Source organism: Octodon degus, unplaced genomic scaffold, assembly GCF_000260255.1.
Source record: "Octodon degus isolate 3935 unplaced genomic scaffold, OctDeg1.0 scaffold00099, whole genome shotgun sequence".
Classification (NCBI taxonomy): Eukaryota; Metazoa; Chordata; class Mammalia; order Rodentia; family Octodontidae; genus Octodon; species Octodon degus.
Genome location: NW_004524675.1, coordinates 4,961,075 through 4,974,951, shown reverse-complemented (window position 1 = coordinate 4,974,951; position 13,877 = coordinate 4,961,075). Strand labels below are relative to the sequence as shown.

The 13,877-nt window shown below is 40.7% G+C and overlaps 1 protein-coding gene across 1 annotated transcript in view; it reads right to left on the bottom strand.

Annotated features, from left to right (window-relative positions):
• The window catches only part of Plaa (phospholipase A2 activating protein), a 38,586-nt gene extending 29,364 nt beyond the window's left edge, over positions 1-9,222 (bottom strand). The window contains exons 1-2 of the mRNA XM_004638568.2: positions 8,844-9,222; positions 1,237-1,430 (exon numbers count right to left, since the gene is read on the bottom strand). Coding sequence (XP_004638625.1) covers positions 1,237-1,430; positions 8,844-8,992 — 343 coding nt within the window. The 5' untranslated portion in view covers positions 8,993-9,222. The remainder of the gene's footprint in view (positions 1-1,236; positions 1,431-8,843) is intronic.
• Positions 9,223-13,877: the final 4,655 nt, after the last annotated feature.

The following is a 13,877-nucleotide window of genomic DNA, read 5'->3' as shown; positions in this document are numbered from 1 at the left end:
ATTTTAGGGAATGGTTTACAGGGTGTTCAGGGTCTCACTAGTAGATCAGACTCGTAGTGATCCTGCCTGTTTACAGCCTCCCAAGAGCTGGGATTACAGGTATACGCCACCATGCCCAGTCTCAACTGCCATCTCAGTGCGGCCCTGGGGCAGGGCCAGCATGACAAGCCCAGGGATCAAACCCCTGGCCCCTGCACCTGCTTGCAGGTGCTTTATCCACTGAACTATTTGGCCGGCCCTCTGGTATTTTTAAATGGCTGAAAAATAAAAACTTCTTTGTTGGGGCTGGTGAGATGGCTCAGTGGTCTAAAACACCTGCTTAGAACAAGCTTAGCAAAGCACAGGGACCACGGTTCAATCCCCCAGCACCACATCCCAGCCATCCCCGCCCCCTGGTGGGCTGAGCTGGCCACACTCACACACACACACACACACACACACACACATATAAATAAAACTTAAAAAAAATTCTTTGACATGAAAATATGATATTCAAATTTTAGCATCCATACAAATTGAAAAAAGTGTTTAAAAAATTTGTAATTTGTGCAATGTCTATGACTCCTTCAGATGTACACATATATATAATTTATATATGTAATAATATATATAGCTAAAACTTAAATGTCACTTTATAAAAGAACTGGTAAGTCACAGAAACCCAGAATCAGGATTATAACAAATCATGGAAAATGATATCCCAAAGTATTAAATATTTTTAAATAGTGATACCAAATCCCCAAACACATTTTCTCTGGGTCTTTACAATTTGCTACATAATACAGAAATGAAAATCAAAAGATAAAGAAAATAGTCTCTATTTTCCTGAGTAAATAGCCTTATTGCGTAAAACTTAAAAAAACAAAATTAGAAAGTATCAAAAGTTTACATCCTCTTCCTTTTGTAATGGAAAGTTTACATTCTACAAAAAATCTAGGGATGCAGCTGTGTCAGAACACCTGCCTACTATGTGCAAAGCTCTGGGTCCAATCTCTAGCACCACAGAAAACAAAAACAACGAAGTACTTTTTACATATACAAACACATCAACCTTTCACTTTACAAATAAATCTGTAATAAAGTTCATAAAACTAAGAAGATCCCAATTTTCACTATCAAGCCATAGTTACAGGTAAAACAAGATACACCAAAAAATCTGAAAAAATGATATATGGATTTTATTTTCAAAGGAATAAAACCTTTTCAGATAGAAAAATACCAAAATGCTATACTCACCTGTATCTTTGTGACCTTTTAAAATATAAAGTGGCATCGGACTGTCCAGTGAGAAAATGCAAATATTGTGGTCATTTCCTCCAGTGGCGATTAGTCCATGAGGGTATGTGTCACTTGAGGGTATGATGCACACGCAAGATACAAAATTAGAGTGGCCACTCATACAGTGCATTTCTGTAAAACCCCTGTTAGGACTGGAAAGACAAGATAATTAATAGATACATATTGATTCCCTGATTTCCTACCCAAGACACAAACTGTCAAAGCAGTCATTTTCATTTAGTGTCCAGGCTGAACTTTAAAGTACATACTATTTAAGAATAGTTCAGTTTTAAGTGAAACATTAATTTACATGAGCTACTATAGAGGATTACATCACATTAGGAAAAGTTTGATAAGTGTTTCCTTGATTAAAGTACATTAATTAACAGAAGAAACAAAGGGGATAAAATATGAAAAATGGCTTTTCCCCCAAAATAAATGTAATCATTCAATACCATAAACATATACTAACAATTAAAAAGAAATAGGTCTTTCTCATTCTCTCTCTTCACTCTAGTCATCCGTGATTGTTGCTCTAAGACAGCCCTGGTGAAGTGAAACTAAAGTAATAGAATTCACTGACAATACACCTTTAATATAGTGAAGACATTTTTATACTACGAAGCATTACTTTAATACTCCTCTGTGTGTGTGTGTGTGTGTGTGTGTGTGTGTGTATTTAAAACAGACTATCAGTCATTTTAAATATGCAAAACAGGAATACATGGAGGGCTGCTATAGGGACATGTATATTAATAACTGCCTTAGGATTACTATGTTATACCTATCACTAAGCATCAATGCTGTAAGACAAACAAGAAATTATGCTACATATGTAGAAAGCAGTAAGTTAGCAGGGACATTAAGAGTCACAGCCCTAATTCAAACTGAAACAAAGAGTCTGCAGACTAGCTGCAGAAGACACTAGTTAGAAGTGCACATAAAGAGATAAGGCTGGATGACAGCTTAAGATATTCATCTTATTTTTGCTCCCTTCATAAACCTCAACAAAAAAATAGTTCACAAAGGTACTTAATATTTCGATAAAGGCATGAACCAACAAAGTCGGAGAAAATGGAAAGAAAAAGAATACAATTTTGAATATCTTAAAGCGGATAGAAAAGTAGCAATGGCCTTAGGAACCCTCAGAGAGTTCTAACCAGGCAACAAATGGAAATCCAATTAACCGGTGAATCCCCTCACAGCACAAGAACTGGAGAAGTATATCAAAAGATGGTACAACAGGAAGCACCAGCAACCTGTCTCCTTCCTAAGCAAAAAACTGCACTGGCAGATTCTATCTATGTGAGACACTGATGCCAATTGAAGGCTTTCAACTTTCAGGAGAAAACATGGGCTATAAAACGAAATTGGTTTTTCTGCTGCTGGAGATCAGATCCAGGGCTTTGCACACGCTACACAATTGCTCCTTGGGGAGCTCTATTCATAGCCCCTCGAAGTTCATTTTGATCAATTTCAGCTCTTTGCCATAGCAGCTACCTCATCCCTCACCGTCAACCCCAGGGCAGGCATATATGCGCCTACTCATGGAGAGGCTTACACACAAATACAGAAGCTAATCTGGGCAACTTTCAGATCTGTGCATTCACTGATTGCTTCTCTGGTCACAGAGGTACAGATAAAGAGACAGGTGGCAACTGATATATTCCCTCACCTCTCCTGCTGAAGTGACTACAGCTTTCTCCTCAGAACAATACTGGGACTGCAGTGACTGGTTAAAGGTGATTAGCAAAACTGCTAATCTTGAAAGTTTGAGCTTAGTAGAATAAGCGTTTTCCTGGCAGGAGCAAGGGTCTGAGTTCAATCACCGGTTCCATCAAAAAAAAAAAAAAAAATGGGGGACAGGTTTCACTGACGCTGTGCTGAGCCAACCCCCTCTACCCACAAGTGAATGGAATATCAGCCCAGTTGTACCTCAGTTGTACTGCCACTGGATCTTTCCAGTGGTGAGGGAATAATCTCTGCTACCTGACTCCTTTAACTCACTACAGGCATGAGGAATGAATCATTTTTCTCTATCATGACTCTCTTTCTTGGCAAGCTAAGCCAGAAGAAAGACCCTGTATCTTGTCTCCTCTTCATTATCTGGTCACTCACTTGTGGACACAGGTAAGGCAGTTAAAAGTTGTTAGGGCATCTGCCATTTCAAAAGACTCCTATGAAAGGGTAACTTGGCCAAGGGACACAGCATTGTAGGTTGTGCCAGGCGTAAGACAACTTCCATACATCTTATGTTTTGATTGTGCAACAAAAAGATGAAATATCTCTGCTGCATCATCTTCTCCTACGCCCTAAATGTTTTGCGCTGCTTGCTTCTGAGTTCTCAGGGTCTTGCCTAGGATGGCAAGAGTCGTATCTCCTTTGTGAGTCACATTCCTTTAGATCCTTTCTGAACTGTATTCTTCCTACTGCTCCAACTCTGCTCCTACCACTTCCACTTGCTAAATTAATGGCCTTAGCCTGCAAAATGCAGATGGACAGGTGCTTTCAGGCAAAGGTTGTAACTTTCATTTTTGCGGTTAATGGGAAAAAAAAGCTCTTGAATGATTTCTAACATAACAAAATTGGGGTTAACTCCTTTCTAGGGAGCAACGAAGGGAGCCTTCCTAGCAACCCTCAATGAGTTAACGAAAGCCCACTGAGGCATCATTATCTGCTACAAATACATAATAAAAAATAAAATTTTGAAAACTCACTGAGGCAAATCTTGAGTGACGGAAAAATTTACTTTTAGTTTCCAACTTATGTTTTGTTTAACTGATATGCTTAAAACAGTTTCTGTGCACTGAGATAGTTGTAAACTACAATTACAGGGTTACCTTCTGCTGCTTTCTACTTGGGCTAAGATAAAGATGCATGGCCACTTGAAGGTTTACTGGTCATCCAGGCCTAATTAGAATATAAATATCCAGAAACTCATTAAAAGACCAAGGGGAAAAAAAGCACACTAACGACATTTTTTTTTTTCTGGTACCAGTCAGGTTCTTATGCCGCTAAGCTGTCTCCCCTGCCCAAGGCATTTTTTTGTTTGTTTGTTTTTTGTTTCTTGTTTTTTGAGGTACTGGGGATTGAACTCAGGACCCTGTGCTTGCCAGGCAGATGCTTATTCTACTGAGCTATCTTCCCAGCCCCCAATGCATTTTAAAATCTAAGTAGTTATTAGGCTTGTTACAGAAAGAAATCAGTAAGGAAGACAGAAAAGTAAAAAAATTTAAGTACAAAGATAAGTATATTTCTGGTCTGAGATTTTATATGATATGGTTTTGTCCTACCAGGACAGAAAAAGGAAAGACAATAGCAAAACTAGGAGATTCATGTGTGTCAAGAAAGGTCTGCAGAGAATGATGTTTATGAAAAGAAACAGATGTGTTTTATTTTAAGTTTTGCTCTTGTTGGTTTGGTTCAGGGATGAAGGAACCTAGACTGTTCTAGAAGTAACCTAGACTGTTCCTTCTAAATCTTGCGGTTCAAAGGTGACTAAAAAGCTATATATTGACTCGTAAGTCAGCACTCCTCCTCATGTCCCAACTCCCCGCTCTGGTCTAATGGTCCTTCATTTTCTCTTGTGCTGGGAATAAACGGGCAAGGTATGACACCATAGCTGAATATAATTCTCTATCTTCCTAGATGGGGACAAAAAGACATGGAATGGACTAATAAGACAACCACCTAGGTCTAGTTAAAACTTCTGCTTTGAGGTCCTTTTTGATAGCAAATATGGCTCCAAAGAATGCTTAAATGACTACTTTCTCTGGCTTTGTGGCTGCCAGGACTCTTGCCCCACTTTAGCCTTCCCTGTCCTTCATCACATAACAAAGAGTCTAACAGCTGCTCTTCAACTTCACTTGCAGAGGTATTTCAGTTTGTTTGAGTGAAGAAATCCAACCACTGGTCACAACCAAAGGATTTCAAGGACATGAGAGAAATCAGGGGCATACTGGTCAGAGCAACTAATTCAGTAGCCTTGCCCCCTCTCAATCCTACTTTGCAGTTAGTAGCAGCTAGAACTTCACAGGTGGCCAAGGGATACCTTGGCTAGAGAGTTACTTCAACCAGGAAAGCAAGGATACCTTCTTTCTTTTTGATGTTTATCACAAAAATGGGAAGCTCAGTCTCAGCTTGCATCACCTCTCTGGAATACATTCTCAAAAAAAATTCCTTTGCCCCCAAGATCCTGAGAAAACACTGCTATGACCTTATACACCACTTCCTAGCCTCCTTCCCTCTATGAGATAGACCTCCACCTTAGTTCCTCAACTGGAAAAATAATCCCTCAGGACAAAATTATCAGCCTATAGGACAGAATACAACTCTACAGCCTTCTTATTGCTTCTCTAAACTTGAAGACACAGGGACCCATTGGGGGGTTTCCTTGCACCCTCTGTAATGTCTCCTCCCAATACGTATGGGACTGTGACTTTTTTTTTTTTTGTATTTTGGGGAGGGGTCTATAGGGTGTTCAGGGTCTCACTAGTAGACTGGACTCATAGTGATCTGCCTGTTTACAGCTTCCCAAGAGCTGGGATTACAGGTGCAAGCCACCATGCCCAGTCTCAATCACTGTCTCAGCATGCCCTGGGGGCAGAGCTGGCACAGCAGGCCTGGGAACTGAGCCCTCCACCCCTGTGCCTGCTTGTAGGCACTTTAATCCACTGAGCTATTTGGCCATCCCTGCGACTATACTTTTAAAAAAGATGAGGGGCCTTATTGGAAACCTGAAAAAAAACAGAGCAATGAGTACTCTGTCTCAGCTTCTCTCATTATTCCTTTTAGAGGAGAAACAAACACCATAACTTTTCAGGAACATAGACAGATTGGCTCCATGTTAAAACTAAATGACACCAATAATCACACCTGGAGCTAACTCTTCCAGTGTTTAGGCTTTCTATTCAGTAAGACATTACCTGATCTCTAGATTTTCTCTTTTCACCCTCATCACCCAAAATACTACATGTCAAGCCCTGCATGATCACACCATTAAAGACCTCCTGTGTATAGATGACTGGTTTTCTGGGATCACAGCTTCCTCCATAGGCCAAGGTCACTGTGGGACACCAGCATCTTCCCCACTGACATACTTACAATCTACCTTTAACTTTGCCTGACTACAGGGCAAAACTACCACTGTCTCCCTCAAGGAATCGGCCTCTTACTTCCTCTGTACAAAACTCATATCACACACTCTGCCTTTGTCATAGAGGGTAAGATGCACTGTTACTAGTGCTCTCCATGACACCTGATTCTGAAAACATCAATCTTCCCCACATTTGGACCCATCTCTAACCTGAACTCCTTTCCTACAATAGTCTCTCACCCAGTCTAAGTTCAAGCACTCCCTCACTAAATTCCTCCCGAGTAGGCCTGGACCCTTATAAGCCTCTTCATAACAGTACTGATGCTTTTACTACAGCTCTATGCTCCTGGATGCTGTTTACTCAAATCATGTTTGCTTTTTCTCCTTTTACCTAGAGTCTAATAAACTTCAGATGCTGATGCAGAATGAATCCACCATACAGATCCCACCTGACTCTATCACAGGCCATTAGACAAGCCCCCTGTAAGATACCCTGACTGCTGATCCCTTCCTTCTCCACACCAAAGCAGTCTTCATCCTTCTTTCCTAAGGACAGTTAGGGACATCTCTTCAGAAGGACTGCAGCAAGAATTACTAGTCGTCAGACAGGAGTTAAGATTCTATTAGACAGTAAGGTTAGCAGCCCCACAATGGAGTCAGGAGCCCCACAACAGAGTCCATGAAGTCATGATCCTCCAAGGGCCTTACAAAAACATCTACTAGATATCTGTCAGCTGTCCGGGAAAAAATATGTAGTCTCCTAAAGAGTAGAGATTACATCACTTGCACAATGACCCACGCTTTCCTCTCTTAAATAGTAAACCTTTCAGAGCTTTCAATGATACCCACAGTGTACTGTCAGCCCCCATTTCCCTAAAAAGAGAGTTCTCATGGGTATCCCCCACAGAACACCTTCCTGACTAGTAGAAGCTAGTTTGTATCTTTTACAAAGGCAGAAGCCCTCTTCATATCTTTTAAAGAAATATACTTCCACCCTACCTCCTTCCTCCATCCATGTTTCATTCTTCATCACCTGAAGGCAAATCATTAACGTATCCTGAGTAAGAGTAGTCTTGGAAGGAACACCTTTTAATCTATTTATCCCAATCTGTTAGCCTTTGCTTTTGTGTTCACCTTTTTATCTATAAGATTGGCTTAGTGGTTTGAATTATTAGTTGGTAAGCTGCATAAGCTAGTTCCTTTTACATTTTTAAGTTTACCTGGCTGTATGCTTAACTCTTCCATAAGACCTTACCTCATGCTTCTATATTTATAATAACTGAACTATTACCCTATAACCAACCAAATCACAGTTGAATTTTGAACTTGACCTAACTGGCATTAACTTTGTTCATTAACCTCTCTAATAAATATCTGAAGGCAAGGAGCTCGCCTTAAGCAAACACTTTTCCATACAGCAACAAACACTTGTGGAGTTTCATTTCCTCTTCCCCAAAACCATTGATTCCAGGGTAAAAAACTAACTTGGACAAAAAGGAAAGTATTTACAAAAAAAACTCAAACTAGAAATTTAATTCAATCCAGCTATGCCCCTTCCCTAAAGAGTTAAAGACACATTACAGCAATAGATGCACACTCATAATTACAGTCCCACAATTCTTAATAGGTAAATTTTGGAAGCAGCATATATGTCCCTCAACAGAAGCATGGATACTTACACACAATAGAGTATTATTTAAACACAAAAGATAAATGTGAGTCATGTGTAGAAAAATGGATGCACCTTGAGACCATAATGTCAAACCACATAAATTAGGCATGAAAACTTACACGAAAACCCCAAAGTACAAGTAATTTGAAGAGCAAAATAAAACACAGATAACAGCAAATCAGAAGATAGAACTTTTGTAAACAGGAAGAGCACCAGGAGATGGAGGGAGGGAAAGCAGCGGAGAGGTAAATAAAAAGAATTACAATGTATTATGTACATGTACCGATTCCCCACGATGAATGTAATCATTATGTGTTCCATATACGTACTAATAAAATTTGTAAAAGAAAGCATTCAATGCAACTTTCTGTAATACAATTTTTGAGAATTAGGTCTTCACAAATTAAATTTTGTGTAACTTCTAGGGTGAAAAGGACATGCCAGAAGCTTTCCCATTGACCTCACCTAGAAGGTTAGCCAAGACCACCAATAAATTTTTGCGGAAGGAACTTCCTCCTCCAAAACTTAGGCCCCAAAGGTAGCGGGCTCGTGCGGGGCTACCCCTTGTTAGTAGCCCAGTTACGACAGGAAGACAGGCCTTCGGTCCCCCACCCCGTGCTTGGTCCATTTAAATCCCACAGGTTTCCTGCTGGACACCCAGAGCACCAAGGACTGAGAGAGCTGGTGGGAGTCAGTGGGCAGCAGAGGGAAGGGAGAGACGTCCGGCAGGAAAAGGTCCCTTTCCACTCCTGCCCCAGCTTGCAATACGGCTAAGGGCGGCCGACTCGCAGGGCTCACCTGTCCGGGGCCCAGAGGCGGGTGGTGCGGTCTCGGGACACAGACACGAAAGCCCCAGGCGGATAGAGGCAGCACACCAGGCCCCGCACGTCCAACTCGTGGCCCGGGAGCGAGCAGCTCAGCCGGTACCTGGCGCCGCTACCCGCCATGGCCGGTGCAGGTCGGGTTCCTGGGACCCCGGCGCCACCCGAAATCGGTCCACAGGGCAGACCCGGCGTACGCCAGGCTGTGGCAGAAGAGCCTGCAGGAGAGGGGCGACCGGAGCCCAGAAGGACCTGAGAGGCGGCGCAGAAGGGCCGGAGAGGTGGTGCGCGAGGCAGCGGGGAAGGGGCGCGCCGCGAGCCGAGTGACACAGCAACCTGACTTGCACACCGGAATTCATCATCGGCCTCGGCCCGCCATGACGTAATCTGTGTGCGTCGCGACTGCTGAGCCGGGCGCGGGTGACATTCGCGCCCCTCCGGAGCCGCGCACCTCAGGAGAAGGACATGAGGGTCTGTGGCCCTTCGCTTCGTCGCCTCGCGCAGGGCCCTTCTCTAGCTCTGTCTTTTCCGAGCCACCGCCACACTGTTTAATTCCGGGGCCGTGGGATGGGACTACAAATCCCACAAGGCCGCGCGCCGGGGGCGTGCGCTGCCAGCCCGCCCAGTCCGGGTATTTTAAATACGGAATTTCCGCGCATTATTCACAGCTGGAGCGTTAAGTGAAGTTGTTTCCTGTCTTCTGTTGGGATTATTTACTTCGTTTTCTCCAGCACTTCTTTATATAGGCTCCCTTGTACAGGTTCCAAGATAAAAGCTGTATTTAAATTAAAACGAGAAAATTTAAGTCCAGACTGGGAACTTCGTTTGTAGTTGCTCAATCTCCTTGCTAATGACCATCACTTTCAGCACAAGATGGTAAGGTCGGAACTACTTCTACTTTCCGTGCCTTGATAAAGTATGGCTAGGATGGAGCTGAAAATACCTTTTTTAAATTTTTTATTAAGAAATAAATATGAATGAGACAGTTTCACAGTTGATTAATAGGACAGTTTTGATAAACAATACACTGTATATTGTTATCTTCTTAGTGGTTATCCTTAGTACAAGCAGCAGACAGGATATTCTGTCCAAACACTGTTAGTACTCTTCTCATTGAATTAAGAGAAAGTAACTGTAAATTTATCCTATTTTGTATATATAAATACAAAATGATCTTTCCTTTGTATCTTTTGTCCTGTCAGAGGTGAATATTCTATTGGCATCTAAATACTATAAGTGTTTGAATTCAACTAAACAATCAACACAGTCTAGCAGTCTATAATATTAGTGGGTTATCCTCAGAAGTTATTGACTTGAGCCTTTTACAGCTCATTGTATTAATATGGATTTACTTTGTATACCTCATTTTTATACTTTTCTGCTGGATGGTTAAGACCAAGATATAGCAAGAACTATGTAACAAGAAATGTGACTTTTGTATATGATAAGGTCAGTCAAGTACCCTCAGGATTTATCCTGTAGCCCTGTACCGCGTTTTGTACATCCTTTTGTCAGTGTCTGACATGAGGATGAGTCACGGCCATTGCTTGACCAATTTGCTCTCTGTGAAAGCTTGAGAAAATGTTTTTTCTCTCCGTGTGACTCTCCCCAGGCTCACTTTACATCATCGATCACATTCCTCTGTGGCTCCATGATCTTCTTGATCAGAAAATTTGGAGCACAACTGAGTTACATGTTGTTACAGTACAGGTTCTCCTATGTCCTGAGTCTTCACTGACCTTGAAAGGCTAGGGCCAAAATGTTGGCTAAGCGTGCAGCCCTTCCTTTTCTCCAATTTTGATATGCTAACTTAGGTTGTTAACCCTCCAGAAGAGAAGCTAATTATTAACCTGCAATACATGCAGTGTGGTTTACCCTGTCTAAATATCAAACATTTTCGCATATCATGGAACAGGTGAAAATACCTATTTTTAACTAAACCCAGTACGCTGCTAGTCTTTGTGCAACACTTACAGTGATAGATACAACTTGCTGTTTTTAATTTCTCTTCCATCTGTTCACTCATGTCCAACTTCACCTGGCCACAAACGCTTCTACAGTGCCAAGTCTAATTTGCAGTTTTCTCACTTTAAAAAGAAAGTATTAGTACATGTTAGCAGTGCATAGTGATTACTTCACTTTTGCCCTCTTAAAACATCTCATTATAGCTCCCCTGACTTCTGTCTCACTGATTTGAGCCCCAAAATGCTGTCATTTAAATATCTCTTCTGCCCTTACACCCTCTCCTTACTACTTTATCTCTTAATGCTGGATCCCCAGGTTGGTGTCCACAAATTCTAGCTCCAACACCTCCAGGTATCTGTTACAAATTTCTAAATTCACTATTGATCTCTTGAATAAGTTATTTCAATATTCTGTAGCCTTTATGCCTCTGTTCTCCAACCAAGTACAAATTTAGGTAATATTATTACTGTGTATGTGTGTTCCTGGGTTTTGATCTCAGGAACTTCACAGTGTGTACATCTCCAGACCTTTTAATTTTATTATTTCGAGGCATAGCCTTGCTTATAACCAAATTGGCCAGTGTAGGCTTCAGCTTTCGTTTTTCCTTTCTGAGCTCCGGAAAATGCTGAAGATCATCTTTCTAAACAATAGATCTAGTTATTGATAGGTTCTGGCCCTGGTATGAATTGCTAAAATTCAGTATTATCATGGTGGTCACTAATATAGCTGATGCCCTTAAAACAAAAGCCCATCTTCCCCAAGACCACCTCCCCCCTTCTTTTCCAACTCAGCCCAGGATGCAATTTCCTTTCACCCTTCCCAGCGCCTCAAGGAAGATCCCCAATCAGCTCATCAGGTCTATCTAAACATCCCTTCAAACCCCACCCCTGGCAGAAGGCCATAACAACCTCAGCCTCCCCTTGTTCCAATTGAGAGAATTCGTCATCCTTCCTCACATTCTCTCCCTGTCCTCAAAGAAAATATAGCCCCTTTCCCTTTTTCCTTCTGCCTGTTTCTCTGCTGGGCCATGCACTTAAAAAAAAAAAAATTCAGTTATGTTTTTTTTTTTAAATATATATATATATATATATTTTTTCCCTCTGTTCAATAACCTCTAATAACTTTCACTCTTGGAGTACAACAGTGTACAAGGCCTTTCGCATCTCCTTAAATCTGTTTTACTAGATTCATCTCCTTTTGGTACTTTCCTTACCTCAGTCAAAATGAATTTCCCCGAATAGATCATGCTGTTCATGTTTCTGTGCTCTTTGAACATGTTTGATTTTCTTCTCCTTTAAATCTGTAACGCTCTCTCTAGCTGTCATAGTTCAGCACATGTTTATCATTTGGATCCTTCATGTTCCTCTGTGACACCTGGTCTACATTAATTTTTTTTCTCAGTATGCTACCTTCAAAATAATAGAAAAGGCCTAAATTCAATATAAAGTAATAAATTACATGAAAATAAAGTTAGGATCACTGTGCTCCAGGGCTGGTAATTTAGAAGGAAAAAGTTGGAGAGGCTAAAAAAGGAAATCTTTTCATGGTGGGGGTACAAGGAATCAAACTCAGGACTTCATGCTTGCCAGACAAGCACTGCACACTGAGCTATCTCCCTGGTCCCAAGAAATCTTTGGTAGCAGTGGAATTTGGCTTTAGTGTACAAGTGATAGCATTCTAGGTATGAATTTTTCTCCTCTCTGAAGGTTTTCTGGAATAAAAGGTGACTTAAAGGAAGTAAAATGTAAGTTTTCAAATGCTCGCCATCTAGTTTTCCTCTCTGGGGACAATCATTGTTACTGGCTTCCTGTGTACTTCCCAAAGATCATTTATACAGATGCTTTACCCATGTATGTTGACTAACTTTCCAAAACAATTATTGTCTCTTGTTTCTCATGTTCAGTTGATAAAGCAGAAGTGCTTACAAGCTGAATTGACAAAACACGGATTAAGAAAAAAATTGTGTGCAGGGAATCCATGAAAGAAGGAACTGACTCATCAAATGGTTAAAACTTATATACAAAACTCGCTAGGGACACATGAAAGGCTGGAGACAATGACGATATAGTGACATTTATAAGGCTTTAAGCTGACTTTTGACAGAAACTACTTTAATTCAGATGTTCTGGCTAATTCTATCAGTCCAGTCCAAATTTTATTTCTCAACTTCAAAATTAGATATTCAGTCCTTTGAGCCACTGTACACTCAAATGATGTGATAGAAAGGCCATTCCACCTGCTTATATTTAAGTATAATTATATACTTATTAATTGTATAAATCATATTTTCCCAGGAATTTTATCAGAATCATTTAATAAAAAATGATGCTCTTAAAGGGCCAACCAAATAGCTCAGTGGATTAATGTGCCTGCGGGCAGGCACAGGGGCCTGGGATCTGATGCCTGGGCCTGCCCCACTCCTGGGGCATCCTGAGACTGTGATTGAAACTGGGCCTAGTGGCGCGTGCCTGTAATCCCAGCTCTTGGGAGGCTGTAAACAGGAGGATCACTATGAGTCTGATCTAGTAGTGAGACCCTGAATTCTCTGTGAAACCTTCCTTAAAATACAAAAATAAATGAATAAATAAATAAACAAAAAAAACCAAAAAACCCCAAAACTAATATTCTTAAATAGGTACCATTTTAAACTCCAATTTCCAGATGAGGAAACTTTTCAGACTATAGACATATTAAATGCCTTGTGGAAAATTGGGAAGTGAAACAACTGGCTACAGATGACCTCAAAACTTACAAAAAAACCTGGTTGTTCCGACTCTAAAGTTTATAGTCTTAAGTTTGTAAAATGATATCCTTCATCTAAGCCAAAAAATTCTTTCTGTAAATATGTTTACATGAAAATGTAATAAAAGACATAATTTTTCACACATATCAATTTTATTTAAATAAATAACACTATGACTAATACAAGCCATCCTGGAAAATTTGGGCTATGACTGATGTATGAGCATCTAATAAATACTACTGAGGAAATGAATAGCACCACTTTCATCACTAATAAATGTATGAACAGTTAAAAAAAAAACTT